The following is an 18,441-nucleotide window of genomic DNA, read 5'->3' on the forward strand; positions in this document are numbered from 1 at the left end:
CTACGCTACATATAATATCCTTGCACAATTAACTTATTTGTGGAGACACTTTTGTTCCGTCTTTGAACTTTGTTTTGCATTATTATGCACATTTGTTTCTCACAGAAGCAGATTTCTTTTTCTTTACCCGTCTTATGTTATTTTCAGGAAAAATAGAGCGTGACTACTATTTATTTCCCAACTGGGGAAGTTGTGAACTAGCGGTAAGATCTGAAGCTCCTTTCAAAACAAGTGTTTGTATTCTATAAATCGGAAATGGGAAAGGATACAAGAACATGGGGTTTCCATTGTGTTGGCAAATCTAGATTGCAAAGAAACCCAAACATTAGCGCATACGTAAAGAGAATGCACAACTTCCATTCTCTGTATTTTTAGTCATAATCTTGCTTGAAAAGAGAGTAGGAGTATCAAATGATATGAATAGAAAGTAAACGTAATTGGGAAAGAAATGCTTTAACAATGTCTCACGAGCAACAGTTGACTCATCCTCCCTTACTGGATAATCAGCAGCATCTACTGTGTATCAGTATTGGGATCAGTGTTATCTTATTCTGCCATAATATGTATGCGCTTTCCTACTGTTTCCACACCCACCTCCCATTGAAAGCACATTATCCACCAGAGATTTCACATCTATTTTAAAAATAATAGCGTTTTTCTTCTGTCTCTATTCTGCCGTACAAAGCCTCTACAGGGCGAGACGCTGTCACTTAGCAGTGTCAATGCATGTGAATGGGGAGTGTGAATGTGCTGACTGAATGTAAAACTGGCAGACATACTCATCAAACGCTACATGTCTTAAGGGCCTGGCTCAGTATCGATTGCCTGCAGATTGCATTACAGTTGCCCCTTGTGCTTAATTCTGCCATTATGGCGCACTGCACTGTTCCATAAAGCTGCATCCAAAGAAAGTGTGCATGTGTATTTATTACACGTTTTTTCAGCAGGCGGCTCAGAAGGGGCCGCTGAAGAGGAGTGAGTGGGCAAATAGAAAGAAGGAGCTAATGGACTTCTTTGCTGGAAATGTTAAGGTAAAGACCCGTCTGATGTATATGTGAAGCATATGTTGGTTTTTAGTTTTAGATAACCACCTATAGATCATTTTAAAAGCAATTCTCCCATAACACAAAAGCTTGAGCGCTCATCTATTAGAAATATTGAATAACACTCAGTCACAGAAATAAAAAAAACATCTTACATCATCATTTAGATTGATGGGTTTTAAATGAAACTGTCAATTAGTGGATAATGACTGTTAACACATTAACAGTGTTTGTTAACATATCCACTTTAATATTTCAAAGGAGCCTCATTCACAAAGAGACTGTGACGATGCTCCGCAGCCCAGACTGAACACACTGCTGCAGTGGTGAGCCCTCTCCATGTTTCTCTCCATATTGATGTGCCATGACTGTAATTGTGCGAAAAGCATTCCCACTGACGTTCAAGAAGGAATGTAATTCACATGTCCTCTGCATGGCTTCTCCCGTCAACGAGAATTGCATTGTGGGCATTTTGGCTCGAGGGCGCAGAAATCCGTCCATGTCATCGGGCTTGGAGGCGCATCCATTTTTGGTCCATCCACTTTAGTATGAGATCACACATCAGATCTCGCAGCGAAGCCCCGTGGGCAATCAGCTTAGCATGTTTAACTTTTTAGTAATTACGGCGCCGGCTGACATGATAAATTCACAAACTACTGTCCTGTACAGTATCTCCTCTTATGTTTGGTTGTTTTATGGGTGGGTGGTAGTCGGACACCAGCCCTGTCAGATGAATGTGGTTCGGAGTTTAGCAAGATGACCTACTCTCGACAGCCTTGAACTCTGTAAATTCCTTCTGATATCAATGGTGGGTGGCTATTAGGCATGGGAGACTTTCTATGCATCACCTAGGGCTACATCTGCCTGAAATGTAATGAGAAATGATTCCACTTTTTCTCTCCCTGCGCCTATGAAAGGAAAATAAAATAAAGAGAAGAGACGCGGCGCTGACTTGTGGTTTTTGTAACAAATGTGTAATTCATTTGTTTCCACTGTTTCTGATTTAATGGAGGTCGAGTAATTGCATTAAGAAGCACATTGTGCCTTGTTGTGAACTGATGAAAGCACATGTAATACTTTTGATAGGCGAACACTGAGGAGGGAGAGAAAGGGAAGAAAGACCTAGTGCCTGCCTTTGATGCCGAGCATTTATTTGCTGAATTATCCCTCCCTTTACAAGCATCTTATCCCCAGTCACAGGCAGGCCAGGGCTCTTGTGATATTGCTTTATTTTGAGGAATTAAGAGAGGTGGCGAGGAGACAGAGCGAAGCAGCCGCTTATTACATTACCAATGATAAGATTGAAACGGCAAGATAGGCAGGGAGAGAGAAAGAGAGGGACCCGGTGGAAAGTGTTTTGTTGTGGTGTTATTAGATTGAGCTGCTGTTGGCTACAGAGTGGAACAACAGAGTCCAAAATGCAGGTGGCTGTTAACAGGGTTAGCTTCTTATATTTGTGTGTGTGTGTGTGCGTGTGTGTGTGTGTGTGTGCATGTGTGTGCGTGTGTGTGTGTGTGTGTGTGTGTGTGTGTGTGTGTGTGTGTGTGTGTGTGTGTGTGTGTGTGTGTGTGTGTGTGTGTGTGTGTGTGTGTAGCAGCAGAACCATTGAAAGCCCGTCACTCAGAGCACTGGGGGGAAGGCCAAGAGGAAGCGATGGCCAAATACGGTCAGATGACAGAGCTCCCAGAATCCTCCTCTTCGGCATCACGACCCCAGTGGCAGGTAAGATCTGTTAGCCGCTCTGACTGTGAGCTGCACAAACAGGAAGTGACATAGCTCTTAATCTCCTCAAGGCTTGTATCACAGGAGGAGATATCGATCCCGAAATGTTTACCCAAAAAAATGCAAGGTTTGTTTGTGCAAAAAACACTGCAATGATGTAATTATCTGAAATCATGCCACGAGTGGGACCTGTAAGGGAATAAGGAAATTATCTCCCATGTTTTTCAAATTCCTTCACTCCTTTCATTACACTAATGGGTACTGTATGCCCACACAAAAGCACATTCACATACAGGCACCACGAGCAAAAACCCTCTCATATACTGTATGCTAACTATTCAGTCGCATTCTTTTTATACAGTATAAAGATTTTTTTCCTCCTGCTTTGTGCGGATGGCGTCTGTGGTTTTAGGAATTTAAGTAGGAGGGAAAAGGAGTCTTTGGAGATGATAAAAGGGGAACAGAGAAGTGGGAAAGAGAGGAGGAAGCTGCAGCTTTAGCGGTAGCATCAGCAGCTGTGGGAGGAGGCTGCTGTTGTGTTGCATCTGGGGATGAGGCTGCCATGCCACCATGCTGGCTTAAAGATGTAATGAATCTTCAGTCGGGGGCTTTCCTTCCAGGGTGACAACTAGCTTTGAGGAAGGTTGTAAATGCAGGGGAGATTGTGGTATAATTCCTCAGACTGGCGTTTGTGCCCCCCAGTCACCATTCGATTATCTCCCAAATTGCTGTGTTTCACTGAGATAAAGATTTTTTATGGCTTGCTGACTTGAAACAACCGGCACAGGCAGAATAGGGGGCAAAAGAGGGAGAGGGAACGAGAGAAAGAGAGTGAGAGAAAGCAATGGCCAAACCTGCCACGCATAGTAATTTCTTTTGGTAAATGACAAAATCTTTGTTTATATGACATTTCCCTAAAATGACTGCAGCGAGATGAATCTGAAATATAAAATGTCACATTTGGCATGCAAAACTATGAAAATATATATCTGTGCAAAATTCATGGAGGCATTTAATTTAGAACGTGTTTAATAACTAAGGCAGCCTGCATCAGTAATCCTGCCCGGAGGTCCCAAAAAGATTGTCATATTTATTCTCTGCTTTCTTCACCCCCCTCCTTCATTCCGAAGCCAACAATTTTTAAGGGTAAATGTTCATTGTTAATTAAGATTTACTAATTAAAATGAAAATAATTAACGAGAAAGCTTAATCTCTGAATATTAGCCCATACTTAGAAAGAAAGGAAGTTTTTGTATGTGGCATTTCCTGTCTCTATTAAGAGTGCATTTTGTGTGATCAGTCAATGTGTGGAAAGCCCTGAAAAGATGTTTCAGCGAGAGGACGGCCGCTTGCCAGAAAAACCACGGAGGATCCCTCGCTGGAGCCTTTGATCTCATCTGTAGGAGTGCTGTAATGTTATGGCACTTTAGGCACAACTCAGGCTCGGGGCAAACAAACCACCTCTGATATGGAAAATTGGCTCACTTCACCTTTTACCTTCTTCGCCCGTCTCTTACATGCAAAGCATGCAGGCCAGATAATAACAATACCTCCTTATATTGGACTGCGTTATTGTTGTTCATTTCTTTGCCTCTTTTCCCCTCCTTTATCATCCTCCTCCTCTTCCTTTCCATCTCTTTCCAGTGTGGGGGTTTGGAGGCCTCCATCACTTCCTCCCAAATTTAAGATGTGTGGGCTAAACCGCTTTGCCACCAATTATACTAATTTCACTTCTGCCTAAATTGTTTTTGTTGTTTCGGTATGCAAAGATGCTCACAGTGGGTAGATTGAGGAGCATTACTGCAGGGCTCAGCACACACCTTCCCCCCTCACACACCGGTGTGAGGTGAATGTGTGTCAGGTTGTTTTGGTGACAACACTGGCTCTATTTGGCAGACACATTTAACATTTGACCTAAATTGGTCAACTGATAATTCAAGTACATAAAATAAATTGGCTTTGCAAGATAGATCTGAGATTATCAAAGGGAAACAAATGCATGAACTTTAAAAATATTGGATGGGATAACAGGAGATGCATAAATAGGCCTTTTTTAGTATTGATACTGTATACGATAACTGGGGTTTCGATATCGTCTGATTCTAGGTACCGATTGCCATTAAGAATCATTACTTGGTAGTGAAAAAATTCACTGTGCACCTGCAACACTTTTGAAATGTGTTGAACTTGTTGCTTAGCCTCATGCTTCTGGAGGTGCCTCATTAAGTTGGTTATGTTATATCTTTGATTTTGCACCCTTCATGAAATATGGCAAGTAGTATTAATACATGTTGGAGTAGTAAGTATAAAATACCTCCAAACAGCTGACATGTTGAATATGTTTTCCCGATCAGTGCAATCAGGCGTAAACCTAGAATCAAACTGAATAGATCAGCCCGATTGTCTCGGAATTGCCTTTCCAGCTATATAAACTAGAACCTGCAAATATCCCATACTAGTAGTGGATAGGTGCAACCCTAGATTGGACAGGAAAGGATAGCGTGTGTTAGATGAACAAATGGATGGACAAAATGTCCAAACAAACAACAAGGAACCAATCAACATTGCTACTGAAGATTAAAAACATATCAGTGGTGATAAAAGAAGTGGCTCTGTTTAAGCCAGATTGACTTTTCATGTAGTGCTGTTCAACAGATGCCATAGGGGACAAGAGACTGAATATGTATTTACATTGTTCTCTGATTATGTTTCATAAAAGTAAACTGTCGCACCACCCTATTACTCATGCTAAGCCCTAAAAAGGAGGCACATGTCAACAAAAACAAACAAGCAAATAAACAACAAGTGGGCTGATGTAGCCTGAAGGTTGTTGGGATGAGCTCGTTACCACAAGGTTGGCGTTTTCAAACCTTCATCTGAATGGGCAGTGTGGCCAGGGGAAATAAATACTGCTCTCAACTTCGATAACAAGGAATGCTGATGTGCCCTTGAGCAAGGCACTTAACCTCTAAATGGTTGAATGGAGATCATTGGATGGAAGCCCGCAGCTGTACGGGCGAGTCTTACATACATGACTGCTTCACTGCAGTTGGACAAAAACACTTCTCTTGTTAAGAAAACATACCTGAAGTTGCCTTCCTCAAAAACAAATACAAAGTGTCATGGTTAGGAATCATTATTTAGAAGTTGTCAATGCGACAACAAACCCCATTATCTAACACTGTGGCCGTGCTTTCTTAAATCCAGATGTTGTTCCTAATATTATATTCATTGGATGGGCTAGATATAGCAAGGTTGGGATATTTCTCTCACTTCACTCCTTTAGTAAATTACATGTTACTTTGGTTTTTGTTATTACCTTATTTTCTGATATGGTGCAATAATGGGACTAATAAAGGTATTCTGATTCTGATAATGTTCTTAACAAGGATGTTATCGGGTTATGTCATGAAAATCTAAGGTAAAGACAATGCTGTGCTACTCTAAAGTATTTTCTACAATAACAAGAAAAACTAATATCAAGATTGCTTGGTTCAACAACTGCTAAGTATTTACTGTAAGTAACTAAGGAGCGCAGTTACAAAGTATTTCAGCAATACCAACAACTGGGGGGTTTCCCTTAATAATAATCTGAGGTAAAGACAGCACTGAGCTACGCTAAAAGTCACAACTCCTTAAGCTAGGGTAAGGGTTAGGTCCTTTAGGTCAGTGATTCTCAAATGGGGGTACGCAGACCCCTGGGGGTACGTTGGGGTACTGCAGGGGGTACGTGAGATTTAAAAAAAAAAAAAAGGTTAATTAAAAAAATAATCTTCGTAAAATAAGTAAAATAGAAAACACAATTTTATATAAAACATTCCTAGAACCACCAAGGGGGTCCTCATATAAACATGTCAAATGTGTGTATTGTATTTTATAGTTTTTCACAATAACATATTACTTTAAATTGAAAAACTCCTTGGAAAAATCTGTTTTATAAAAGTGTTATGTTATTTTTTTTCATGCATAAAATGAAAATATCCTTAGTTTGTTGTAATGCATACCACGAAGGAGTTAATACATCACACACTGAGGGAACATCACTATATTGTAATTATTTATATAGTCTTTTTTGATCAAAAATGTTCGGGATCGGTCAGGGGGTACTTGGCTGAGAAAATATTTCAAAGGGGGTACACTACTGAAAAAAGTTTGAGAAGCACTGGTTTAGGTCATAACCCAGAGTCCCAACCCTAAGGACAAGAAGTGATAGTGAGATTTCTAAGTTCAACAACAGCTAACTATGTAAGTAAATAAGGAGGGAAGCTACAAAGTATCTAAGCAAGTAAACCTTATTTACATAGCACTCCTTCAAATAGTTATGTAGTGCATTACAGACGATAACACAAGTCTTGACAGCATTTACAACTTGGTAAATATGGAAGCCAAACACTGTCAACAATGTTTGTTTATCAGAGGGAGGTCATTACTGATAGCTCATAGTGCAACATTTAATTAACAAACATAAACGCTTTCGTAAGATAAAGTTGATAATCAATTATAATATTGTTACACTTAACTGCAAACAAACCCTGACTATAATCTACAGTCTTAATATCATTATCAGGGCTGCACATAACTGGTGCGCAGGTGCGCATGCGCACCTCCGCCAAAAAAAGAGCACCGGGTCATTTGAAACAAAGCGCATTTGCGTACCAACATTGAGAGAGGGAGAGAGGGAGAGAGAGAAGGGAGAAGAGAAAAGTGAAAATAGAGGAGAGAGAAGAGAGAGAGAAAGATATTTGCGAGTTGCATATGAACCATGATATGAACTCAGGGCCGGCCCGTAGCGCTGGCTAGATGTTCGCCTAGGGCGCCAGATCTGGGGAGGCGCTGCGCTGGCAGCTCTGGGAGGGAAAAAAACATTTTGACCGTTGGGGCTCATCCTAATTTTCGGCCTTGATGTAACAATATTCATAATTAAGTAAATGTAACATCCTTTTCACTCCGGTTACACGTTTCATTTGCCCTGTACGATGGGCGCTGTAAGTGATGAAAATGGGGGATGTTGGCTTATCTGGCGCCCGCAGCTCACAGCCAAAATGTGAGTGAGCGAGTGAGAGAGGGAGGGTGCACCGGTACCAGCGCTGTTGTTATTAGAATCTGGTGCCGTGCTAGCTGCTCTAACGGATATAAGAAGAAGATGTTTCTACAATAATGTGGAGTGAGAGTCCTCTCCCGTCAGACTGAGAGGCTGATAAGTTAACTACAGCTCAGTGAGGTAAGGACTCTTAGTCTAAGTTCAAACGGTTTGGTCACAATTTATGTAAACACATATTTCCAAGGCACTCCTTTATAATTATTGGGATAAACAGGTTTTAAATCATTCCAATGTATATTATAGGACAGTAACCAAAAATATCCTTTAAAACTGGAGAGATAAAAACAAATGCATAAATAAATAAATGTTAAGGTAAAATAAGATATGAATGAACAACACACATAAAATAAGTTACATTCATTTGTTATTGGCTATGGTAGGTTATTGGTTATGTTCACATACTTATTTGATTACATCCACTTGTCTAAGATGACAACAGAGACTTTCGACCCAAAACCAGCTGTTGACTTGTGGATGCAAGCAGCTAATCGCAGACTCAACCAGAGAGAAAGAAGTAGGCCTACATCATCAGCTACCATGTCTGACAGAGAGGAAGACAGAGAGTAGAACAGTCAGAAGAACAGAGAGGAAGACAGAGAGGAAGACAGAGGAAGACAGAGAGGAAGACAGTGAGGAGAACAGTCAGGAGGGTAGTGATGACAGCTTGTAGAATGTTGTCTTGTGTTCACCACTGCATGTGTGTTCTGTGTTCACCTCTGCATGTGTGTTCAGTGCCGTGTGTCTGGCAAATAAAGTCAAGACCCCTCAAAAGTTACGGTTTATTTCATTTAAGGATGAGCACCAAGCAACATCTCCAGGTGCTCCTTTGAGAACCAGGGCAAAAAAGTTATGTGCACCCCTGCTCATTATAAGGGTTTTTAGGCTAGGTAATATCAGTTGATGTTGAAAAAAAAAAATGAATAGCATATTGTAATCAGACCTTATGTTCTGTGTGTTACAGGTGGACCAGATCACATCCCCTCAGCCTGTGGAGGTGTGTGTGTGTTGCCTTAGAGCCACCAGAGACAAGCTGCCGAGGGGCCTCTACACAGTCAGTGTGGCCCTTCATAGCCGTCTCGGGGGTCCAGCTCTGGCCTGGCACAGTAAGAAGGAGCAGCCTGAGCGGGCGGTGTCCACGGAGCCCATCGAGCATCGCGGCCGCTACTGCGACACCGACCTGAACATCAACCAGAGCCTGTTCATGGTGAGGACAAAAGCAGAACATAAAACACAGAAAGAAGAAAGAAACATTTTAAAAAAGCAAGCACTCAACAAGAAATATCTCGCTTTTTTTGTGGATTTAGAAAAACTGCTTGAATTTTAAGCAAAAATGAATCATAACTGAGATCACTGTTGTTGCTGTTGTGAACAAATACCCAGGTCGGATTTTTGAGGTACCAGTAAAAAGTTGTTTTCCTGTATTGACACAAACACTTTTTTATACACAAAAGGAAAGGACAGAATCAGGTTGTGATTTGTTACGCTGCAATTTCATTTAATAACCACCTCTTTATTCATGCGATGCTTGGGGACACTGCTTTGAATATTTCTTTTATTTCCAGCAAAATATTTGAATAAATATAAATATCTCTTATCCAAAAGCAATTTTGACATTGAGGGAACCTGAATTAAAACACACTCACTTTCAATAACCCAGACAAAGCCTTTGATGTGAAATACAACGGAAAGTCTCAGTAAAGCGCAATCTGAAAACAAACAGTCCCCTCAGATAAGAGCCAACAATAAAACATGCTTTGCTAATATGGCAGAACCGACTACACTCGTGTTTAGTTTTTAGTTTTTGCCACATTATTTCCGAAATTCCTCTTTCCCCCGGTTTCATCAGTTGCAGTGAAGATTGAAAGGGTTATGAGAAGTTATATTGCTGTAAAAGACGGGATATGAAAATACGGCACGCATAGCCTCTAGGTTTTTCTCCGGGGATCTCCGTATGAATAAAACAACAACTTTTCAAACATGACATTTAATCCATGCATGTAAATCAAACCGCGGATCAATTATTCATTTATATAAGGAAGTAATGTTTTATTGGAATGAAAATGTACAAATGCAATGAAAAATGTAGTGTCTTTTCTGCACGTCTTTGAGCCTCTGCAACTGGATAAAAGGAGGAAGTTGACTAAAATTAGTATTAAAAATTCAACCTCCATTCCCAATGTACAGTCAAGGACTAAACCTGTTTCATTCTTGGTCCTTTTCATGAAGAAAAACATCAGATTACATTAAATCTATGCACATTTCACAACCACTTCCTTAAACCTCTTGATTTGAGGGAAGACATCCTCCATAGAAGCTTATTTTAAAAACCTGCATTCTCATTTTGGATGGTCGATATTGACCAGTGGATTAGATCTCTTTGTTTGTGTTTATTCATGGACGGTGTGTGCACAGTAGGCAAGATTCACAAGAGAAAAACCTTAAAACAGAAGGCACTAAATCCAGTGTCCCTCATAGTCTCATGTCCCAGGCTCAGGAAGGGCTTCTTCAGTGTTCTGATGGCAACTCTACAGGCCTTAGCTGGAGCATTTAGCACATGTGGACACTGCCAATGTGCTGGTGGGCGTATTCACTGAGCTACAGCAGCCTGTGATAATATTGTCTGCAGCTCCTATAAAACATAAAGGACGGGTAAAAGCTGGCATAAACTGAATGCGGACCTGGGATCTGATTCAGAGGTAGAAAAGGTTTAAGTACAGCGCGGTAAATGCCTCATGTCACTCTTACTCCCTCCCCAAACCCTCGCCTGTGCTATATAGACAAACCTGTTGTTGTTGTTGTCCTCATTGACAAACAGATCTGATCAGCATTTCCACCACTATCAGGATCAGCCTGGATGTTTTCTCTCTGCCTCTCCTCTTGCCCACACTGTGGCGTGCAATTTCAGGAGTGCTTACAGTGCCTTCTAAGAGGAAATGAGGAATTAGTGATGGTAAGAGGAAGCCAGGAGCTTATTTTCCTTTCCTCCCTCTCTCTCCTCTTTTTTTTCATTCACCCCTTTGCTTTGTGTGTCTGGGTTTCTGATTTAGACAGAAACAGTGCAGTACAGTTGAACATGTCTTGGATATGCAAGGCAAGTGGGAGCACATGAGAGGAGTCGGCCTGACATCTGAAGAGCCCGTAGTCTTTGTGCACTTTTTACACCGAATGGGAAGAAGCGTAAAATCCCATAATGTAATATTAAAGCTGGAAGCAAAAGGAATGAGGAAGAAAATAAAAAGTGTAAAAACTTCTGAGGAGTTTACGGAGGTCGATGTATTTTTTTGTCATTTTATTCATTTTTTGTCCTATGTTTTGGTCATCGGGGGATCATTTTTAGTTATATGGTTAAGTCATCTTGCACCATGTCCATTGTCTAAAGGGGCCCTAGTATGCTCATTTTGAGGTGTGTGTGAGAGAAACTCCCAGAAAAAGCACAATAGGGCCATCATCCAGGCTCACAAACCTCACTGCAACGCTTCCCACACACACATATGCAAACACATGTCTGCGTGCGGCACTTCACACATATGCACACAAATGACTATTTATGCGGGTCATATTTCTTAGAGTAAATGAATAATATGAAATATCCTCAATATCCATAATCCGTGATATTATGCCATAAATTTGTGTCCTGACTCAGACACTACTACCCATCATTTCACAGGTGCATACCAAAAGTAGATTATCAGGGGGGGTACGGGGGGATACACATGATTTATGTGTTAAAACAAGTCCCCTGCGTTTTTCCATTACAACTAATAAAGGGATAAAATATTTCCACCCAGTGATGGATGAAGTGGCACACACCTCACTGTCAGTTCATTTTTTAAATAAACCCACCGTTCTCTGGGTAAATAAGAATGTTTGCCGTCGACTGCTAACCGCTAACACTTTAAGTTTCACGTGAGATGCCCCTTGACATAATCAGTTTGATTTATGTAGCTTAAATGCAAATTCACTTCAAAGTAACTGTCAGCTCGTATACTACAACGGCAATTATCCTCCACCCTATGTTTGAGATCAACTGTCTTTATCATTATCCAACATCTCCTTTTAGAGCATTTCCAAGGTTGGACGGGTAAGAGTGGCAGTTAAGCAAGCTCTTTAAATAACAGGGAAATAAGTTTAAAGAGGTTTCAAGTCTAGGATGCGGATTAAGTAGCTCCCCGAGGGCTCCTGTCATGTTTGGTACCTTCTGAGTGTCAGTTTGTCATTGGCTTTATGGTTGTGAGCAAGTCTATGTTTGCATACTCCCGTAGTACAGTATATGCCGTGTCACTGTTTGTGTATGTGCCTGCACGTGTGAGAGTTCAACTAAGTGGAAATGTGAGTGACTTTGTGCCTTCCGATGTGTCTGCAGATCTGTCCCGCGGCCTGTGAGGTCGTCCCCTCCATGGTCCTGGTGTTCCAGCTGATCACACTACCAGGGGACGGCAGTCACATCAGCTCTGTAGTGGCGTGGGGGGCATTTCCTGTTTGTGGATCGAGCCTCGGTTTGGTCCAGGGCAGGTGCGTCAAAGCCGTATCAAATCATCTGTTGGTCCTCAAAATTGTTTTTATTTTCCTTAATATTCCGGCTCATTAAACTACTACGTTCAAAACATCACACGAACTATCATAAAATTGTAATTATTTTCAGACCTTGAGTTTGAAAATACCTACATGTAACCCATCATGAATCTTGTTGTAAAGTGACCATTACCGGTTATGTGTCATTGACCCAGGTTCAAAACCCCTCTGCTCAGGGGGGAGCCGAACACACGCCTGGACCAATTCAAAAAGATTGAAGCCGTCATCTCCTCAGATTTAGACCACTGGCTGTGCAACTTGTACTTTCAGGTGTGTGATCAGGAAACATGTGCATGCATGTTTCTTTTGCAGATACGTATCATCTTATTTTATGTTATATTCCTAATTGTTTGCAGGCTATATCATATTCTCGTGTGTGTGTGCATGTTTTTTCCTACACACTGATGTTATGTGATATTTAGGGGGCAGGATGGTGGAACAGGGTTTGGATTTTTGTATTTCTATGATAAAAGCAATTGGCCCCAGAGAGCAAACAGGAACCACATCTTTACCCAGCGATTCCGGATGCATTATGGCTGATGCATTGATTAGATTAGTAAACATCTTAATTGAATTAAAAGCCAGAACAAAGCTTTGTGTCTTGGGGTTGTCTCTGTATGTGTCCCTTCCACTGTGACATGCTGTTTGCATTACGGCATCATCATTACTGCTTTGATTTCAAAACAATGTTAATAGCCCACGTCTTAACAATAGGGAGTGCAATAGTCATACTAGTCACAAATAGGATCAAAATTGAATTATTTTTAGGCAATCATGGCAAATACTAATAGTTGTCTGCAGTTTTAACTCTACACCTGTAGTTTAATTACACACACATGCTGTTTTCCCCACAAAATATGGTGATGCAATGGAAGGATATGATCATAATTGTTGTTGACATCAAAATGAAGTGGTTATATTAATGTTCACTGAACCTTAAAGACCTTAAACACACTGATTGTGTTTGATGTTTCAGGTAAAGCGGCTCCCTTCTGGGACATCTGGGGTTCCAGAGCGCTGCATCCCCCTATCCATCCCCCCACCCAACCCCCCTCTGATGCCCCACCCTGAGGTCCATCTTGACCAACCACCAGGCCAACTGCCAATCCAGTCTCAGGCGCAGCTCCGTCCTCAGCCCCAGTTATACCCCCAGCAGGCGGGGCCCAGCAGCAGAGCAGGAGAGCCCTCTGTGGTTCTCTCTCACCGGGGGTCTCCTCTCTACCTGTCAGCTGATTCGGCTTGCTCTTCCTCATCTCTGCCAGGTAGGGGTCCTATGTTAAAACCCCCCGACTATGCCGCGGTGGGGAGGAAATGTCACCCGAATGTCACAAGCACTGGGAAGAGAAGAGTGGCAGGCCTCGCTTAGGGTTCCGCTGAGGAGAACTGCTCCAGGGGAGGGTTGGGTGGTGTTGATCCACCGTGTGTTGACAGACAGGAGCGATATCAAACTAATGATGTTTTCTTAGTTAGATTAAATGCAAAAATCCAAAAGATACACTGTGGAATTAGTGTCAGTAAAGGCAAATGTTTGAGCAAGAAGCACAACACTTGTTTCACATTCGGATAATGAGTCTTCATAAAACAACCGCCAAACACTGTTTGTTCACCAGTGGGTGAACAAACAGTGTTTGGCACGCTGACACAGAAAGCCTTATATAAACGTATAAAATGACACCATCATTCTTTTTAGGTGTTACGTTTCTCACTTTTCTTCTATAATTGTTGGACTGGAAATAAATTATCCAAATTATCGATATGCTAATGCTAATGTTAGCCATGCTTAAACTCTTCTGGGAGTACATTCAAGAAATATAAGACTTTCAATATGCATGGCTTTATAATCCATTGCCCAATTTAGCTAAAGTAAACAATATATTGTGACATGCAGACACAAATTCTTGTTATTTTTGTATCATGAAATACACATTTTCCGGCTTTATCACTTCTCGGTTATATGTTTTTTACTGAGATAATGCGGTAAACGTCTTATTTTTTAACCTACACTCTGCGATTAATGCACCATACATTCCATTTACAAGTTCTTCCCATTATCACTGGATTACTCTGGTTTCCTGTGTAATCTGATTTCCGTAGTTTGGCATCACTTTTTTCCAGAGGCAACGGTTTTAGATAGCAGGTGAACCATTGTAGCATCTGCTTAGTAGCTCAGTGGTTAGTTGTTCCCTATGGTTGTTCCTCACAGAGAGCAGACTGTCTATGTGTGGAGCTCGCATATTTCCCCCACATTCTGCTGTTTTCCTCCGGGTTCTCTGGTTTCCTCCCACGGTCCGAAGACATGCAGCTCAGGTTGATGTGAGACTTGCACTCCCAGGTGTTACTATGATTATGTTTCCATGTTTTAGTTCTGATGGACTGTTGTTAGTTTGCTTTTCTTTCAGTGCATGCTGGGATACACTCCAATATGTTACTGCAATAGTGTCCATCAGATACACTGTTCTGATGTGGCTCGACAACATATCTGTCAGTCAAGGCAAGGTCATACCACAATCGTAACCACATCTAGAAGTGGCTAATGACTTCTGTTAATAGTAATAAGCATCAATTTCCTCATTTTAAAAACATAATATTCTTGTAAGTAATCCAACATCCTGGCTTTCGTCAGGAATCAGATCCAGGCTCATTTGGTATTGATCTACTCCAGAGGCGACTGGCTACTTTCTTTGTTATTAATACATCCCACTTTTTTTGTTCCTTTTCTTTTTTTTTGCACGCACAGCTCATCTTTATTTAACAGTCCTCAAAAGTTTCTGGGGTGCTCTGCTTTAAACATCACACAGGCTTTTTAATTACAAATGAGTTGTGACAGGTCTGCTGGGTAGCACCCTGGCCCATTTTAAACGTGATGCCGGCTGACAGCTTGGCAGTGTTCTCCCAGCACTGAAACATGTGGCAGAAATTGGTCTTTTACATTTCACAGCTTGTCGCTTCCTCCGCCGACTGACCTGTGACCCCCCACAGAGATCCTAACGCCCACAAGGGAAGTGTCCCCATCGAACTGCCTGCCTTTCCAGAGAGGGAGAGGAAAGGGAGGGAGGCACTCACTATGGGAGATTTATGTTCTGCCACACAAGGCAAAAGGTACCGGGTCTTTTCCGAGGGCTCACACACAGACACGGACGTCGACACACACACATTCTCGCAGCCAGGTGAGGAGGTTGCCTGGGAAGTGAACCCGATCCGTAAGTGAAATAACGGATCAAAAGCCGTCCGGCACAACACCTCGTCCACGCCCGTTCTCTAAGCCGACCTGACGTCTGGGCCACATTTACATACAGATCTGTTCATTTTGCATTACCTCTGGAGCGAATTATGGCATTCAGATGTGGAGATTACGTCAATGTTGAAGGGAGCGATCGGACGGACAACTTTAACCCAGCCAAAGAAATATGGAAATCCAATTGAGCGAGGAGAAAAAGAACAAATTATCCCCTTCCTCAGCCCTCTGTCAAGTCAGTAGACATTTACTTCCCATTTCATGCCTCTCTGTTTCTGATGTGTGTAGATCACTTTTTCTGCCGTGCGTGTGACACCGGGATTTTTCCTCATTACCAATTTGTCTCAGAATCAGGACAAGTATACGGAGACCTCTTGTCATTGCGATAACGTACACACGGCAGAGCTTGACAGTGAGATTGGAAGTTTGTATTCCTGAGGCCTTAAGTTAATTAATCCCCGTAGAAAAATCACAGTGCGCGATGAGGTGTCTATTACAGAACTAAACCTGACATCCCAATCCGAGATAATAACTCTGACAAGTTCTGATCAAGAAATCTGAAGATTTACTGTCCTTCTCTTGATTATTTCGCCATTGGATGATATTAATTTACTCGTCCAAGCATAGGAGTGCATTTGGTGTTTTAACGAAGAGATTAGCTACAGGCACACTGGGTTAAGTGACCTTTCACATTAACTGAATGATCCAGTTACATTGGGTTTGTTTGAACCCAAACGACTAATTAGATTAGCCTCTTGTTTCATGATCGCCTTTAGAGGATCACTATGAACACGCGCATGATTGCCATATTGCTTCTTCATTTCTCTTTTTTTTTAAACAAATGTATCGTAGACTCCATCCCCTTGAGCGCCGTAGGAGATTTCGAGGATTCCTCATCTAATGTCTTCTTTGGATCGCTGCCCTGCACTTTCAGGATGTGCTTCCTTCCGGGCCGGTCCCAGTCATCAAGAGTTTTTTAAAACCGCAACGTTACGTCATAGCCTCTCAATCAGTCGCACTCTGCATCCTGCCAATTAATCCAACAAATGTCCGGATTCCAAATGGATGGACTCAACCCTTTGAAGCCTATTTGCAGAAATACACGTGTATCATGCTGTGTGGTAAACAAGGCTAAAAGATTGCATGTGGGACAAATACACCCAGAGGTGAAGTCTTTCCTCTAAAGAGCACCAGCCTTTGTGGAAATGATAAAGACAGATTTGCAGAAGACTTCCGCATTGAGAGTGAAACAAGTCGTTTTCTACACATTAGTATGCATTTAGTGTCTGTTATTGTCATTAAAATGCAATGGATTACAAGAAAATAAACTCCTGTGTAAAGCGACACCAAATCCTCACCGTATCATAGCAACCTTAACACGAGATCCGGACGTGGACTCGGGGGGTAATCCGTGAGTCACTGACCTTCGATCCCTCTATAACTTTGGACCAGTCATCAGGCAATTAGGGGCCTAGGTGAGCAAGAGCCCCCATACAGCCTTGGTTGCATCTCACCAGCAACACAGTGATGGGGTCTCCACAGTGTTACGGCCCCCAGGCTTCCTCTCTTTTTCCTCGGCCTGTTTTGGTGTGCAAGCAGGAGGGAAAAGAGGTATGTTGAGTTGTGAGGTACACTCATTTGTGTTTCTACCCTGGAAAATGTTTGCGCATGTATGCAAGTGTCTACAAGTGAATATCTTTGTTTGTACGCCGTCCTGTGTGTGGGTGCAGTGCTCTGGATGAGTGTGTGTGTGTGTGTGTGTGTGTGTGTGTGTGTGTGTGTGTGTGTGTGTGTGTGTGTGTGTGTGTGTGTGTGTGTGTGTGTGTGTGTGTGTGTGTGTGTGTGTGTGTGTGTGTGTGTGTGTGTGTGTGTGTGTGTGTGTGTGTGTATGTCAGAGCGCAGGGGGATAACAAAGAGTTTGTTGTTGGCCTTGAGTGCCCGGAGAGGCTGGAGTTGTGGTAGCTCCAACGCTCCGAGTTCACAGACGTAGCCCTTAGCTGTCGAAGCTGTCGAAGTTGTCGATGCTTCCTCCGCGCTCACCACAGTTCCACAGCGTCTGCGCATTAGCAAGTGGGACCTGATGTAATGATTGTGTGTGTGTGTGTGTGTGGTTGTGCAGTCTATGAAAGCATCCTAGTCCACAGTGGTCCAATTCGACAAGTCCACGGTTGCTGTTGTTGTTGTTAGTAATAGAGATTGAGGTGTGTGTGTGTGTGGAAGTGTGTGTAAAAGCAGCTGGCAATGGGCCACTTTGCCCTGTCTCATACTGTTTGCATAGCAACACATACTATAATATACTATTGCTGCACTTGCAACATTTCACATTTTTATATTAGCAATAAAATACAACTTTACTTTGCTAAATATGAATGAAATACAATTTGGAAATGCAGAATACACAGATTTATTTTTTGGGGGTAAATGCAGTTTGAATATAATATAAATGTTTTATGTATTTTACCAATTGTCCCTTTTATCTTCATTATTTATATGAGCAATAAAATATGACTATACTCTCCTTTGCTCAATATGGGTGTTTTAGACACCCATATTTGGAAATGCAGAATAAACTTCTAAACTTTTTTTTATGGGTGAATGTGGTCTGAAAATAATATAAAACATTTGTATATCTGACCCAAAAGTGGATCGGACTTGTTCCTCTTGAAATGCTCCTTCCTCCTTTACTAAATGCTATTCCATCTCTGACATTTCTTCATCAGTGATTCAAAAAGAAGGTCGGGACATGAAGAAATTGTAACACTGTGAAC

The 18,441-nt window shown here is 41.8% G+C and overlaps 1 protein-coding gene across 1 annotated transcript in view; it reads left to right on the forward strand.

The window, feature by feature from the left end:
* ofcc1 (orofacial cleft 1 candidate 1) overlaps positions 1-18,441 on the forward strand; it is a 72,378-nt gene that overhangs the window by 12,249 nt on the left and 41,688 nt on the right. Inside the window, 8 exon segments of the mRNA XM_034212069.1 lie at positions 945-1,031; positions 1,305-1,366; positions 2,644-2,680; positions 2,682-2,765; positions 8,828-9,070; positions 12,230-12,378; positions 12,594-12,708; positions 13,415-13,700. Of these exon segments, the coding sequence (XP_034067960.1) occupies positions 945-1,031; positions 1,305-1,366; positions 2,644-2,680; positions 2,682-2,765; positions 8,828-9,070; positions 12,230-12,378; positions 12,594-12,708; positions 13,415-13,700 (1,063 nt within the window).

This window comes from Gymnodraco acuticeps, unplaced genomic scaffold (assembly GCF_902827175.1).
Source record: "Gymnodraco acuticeps unplaced genomic scaffold, fGymAcu1.1, whole genome shotgun sequence".
Lineage (NCBI taxonomy): Eukaryota > Metazoa > Chordata > Actinopteri > Perciformes > Bathydraconidae > Gymnodraco > Gymnodraco acuticeps.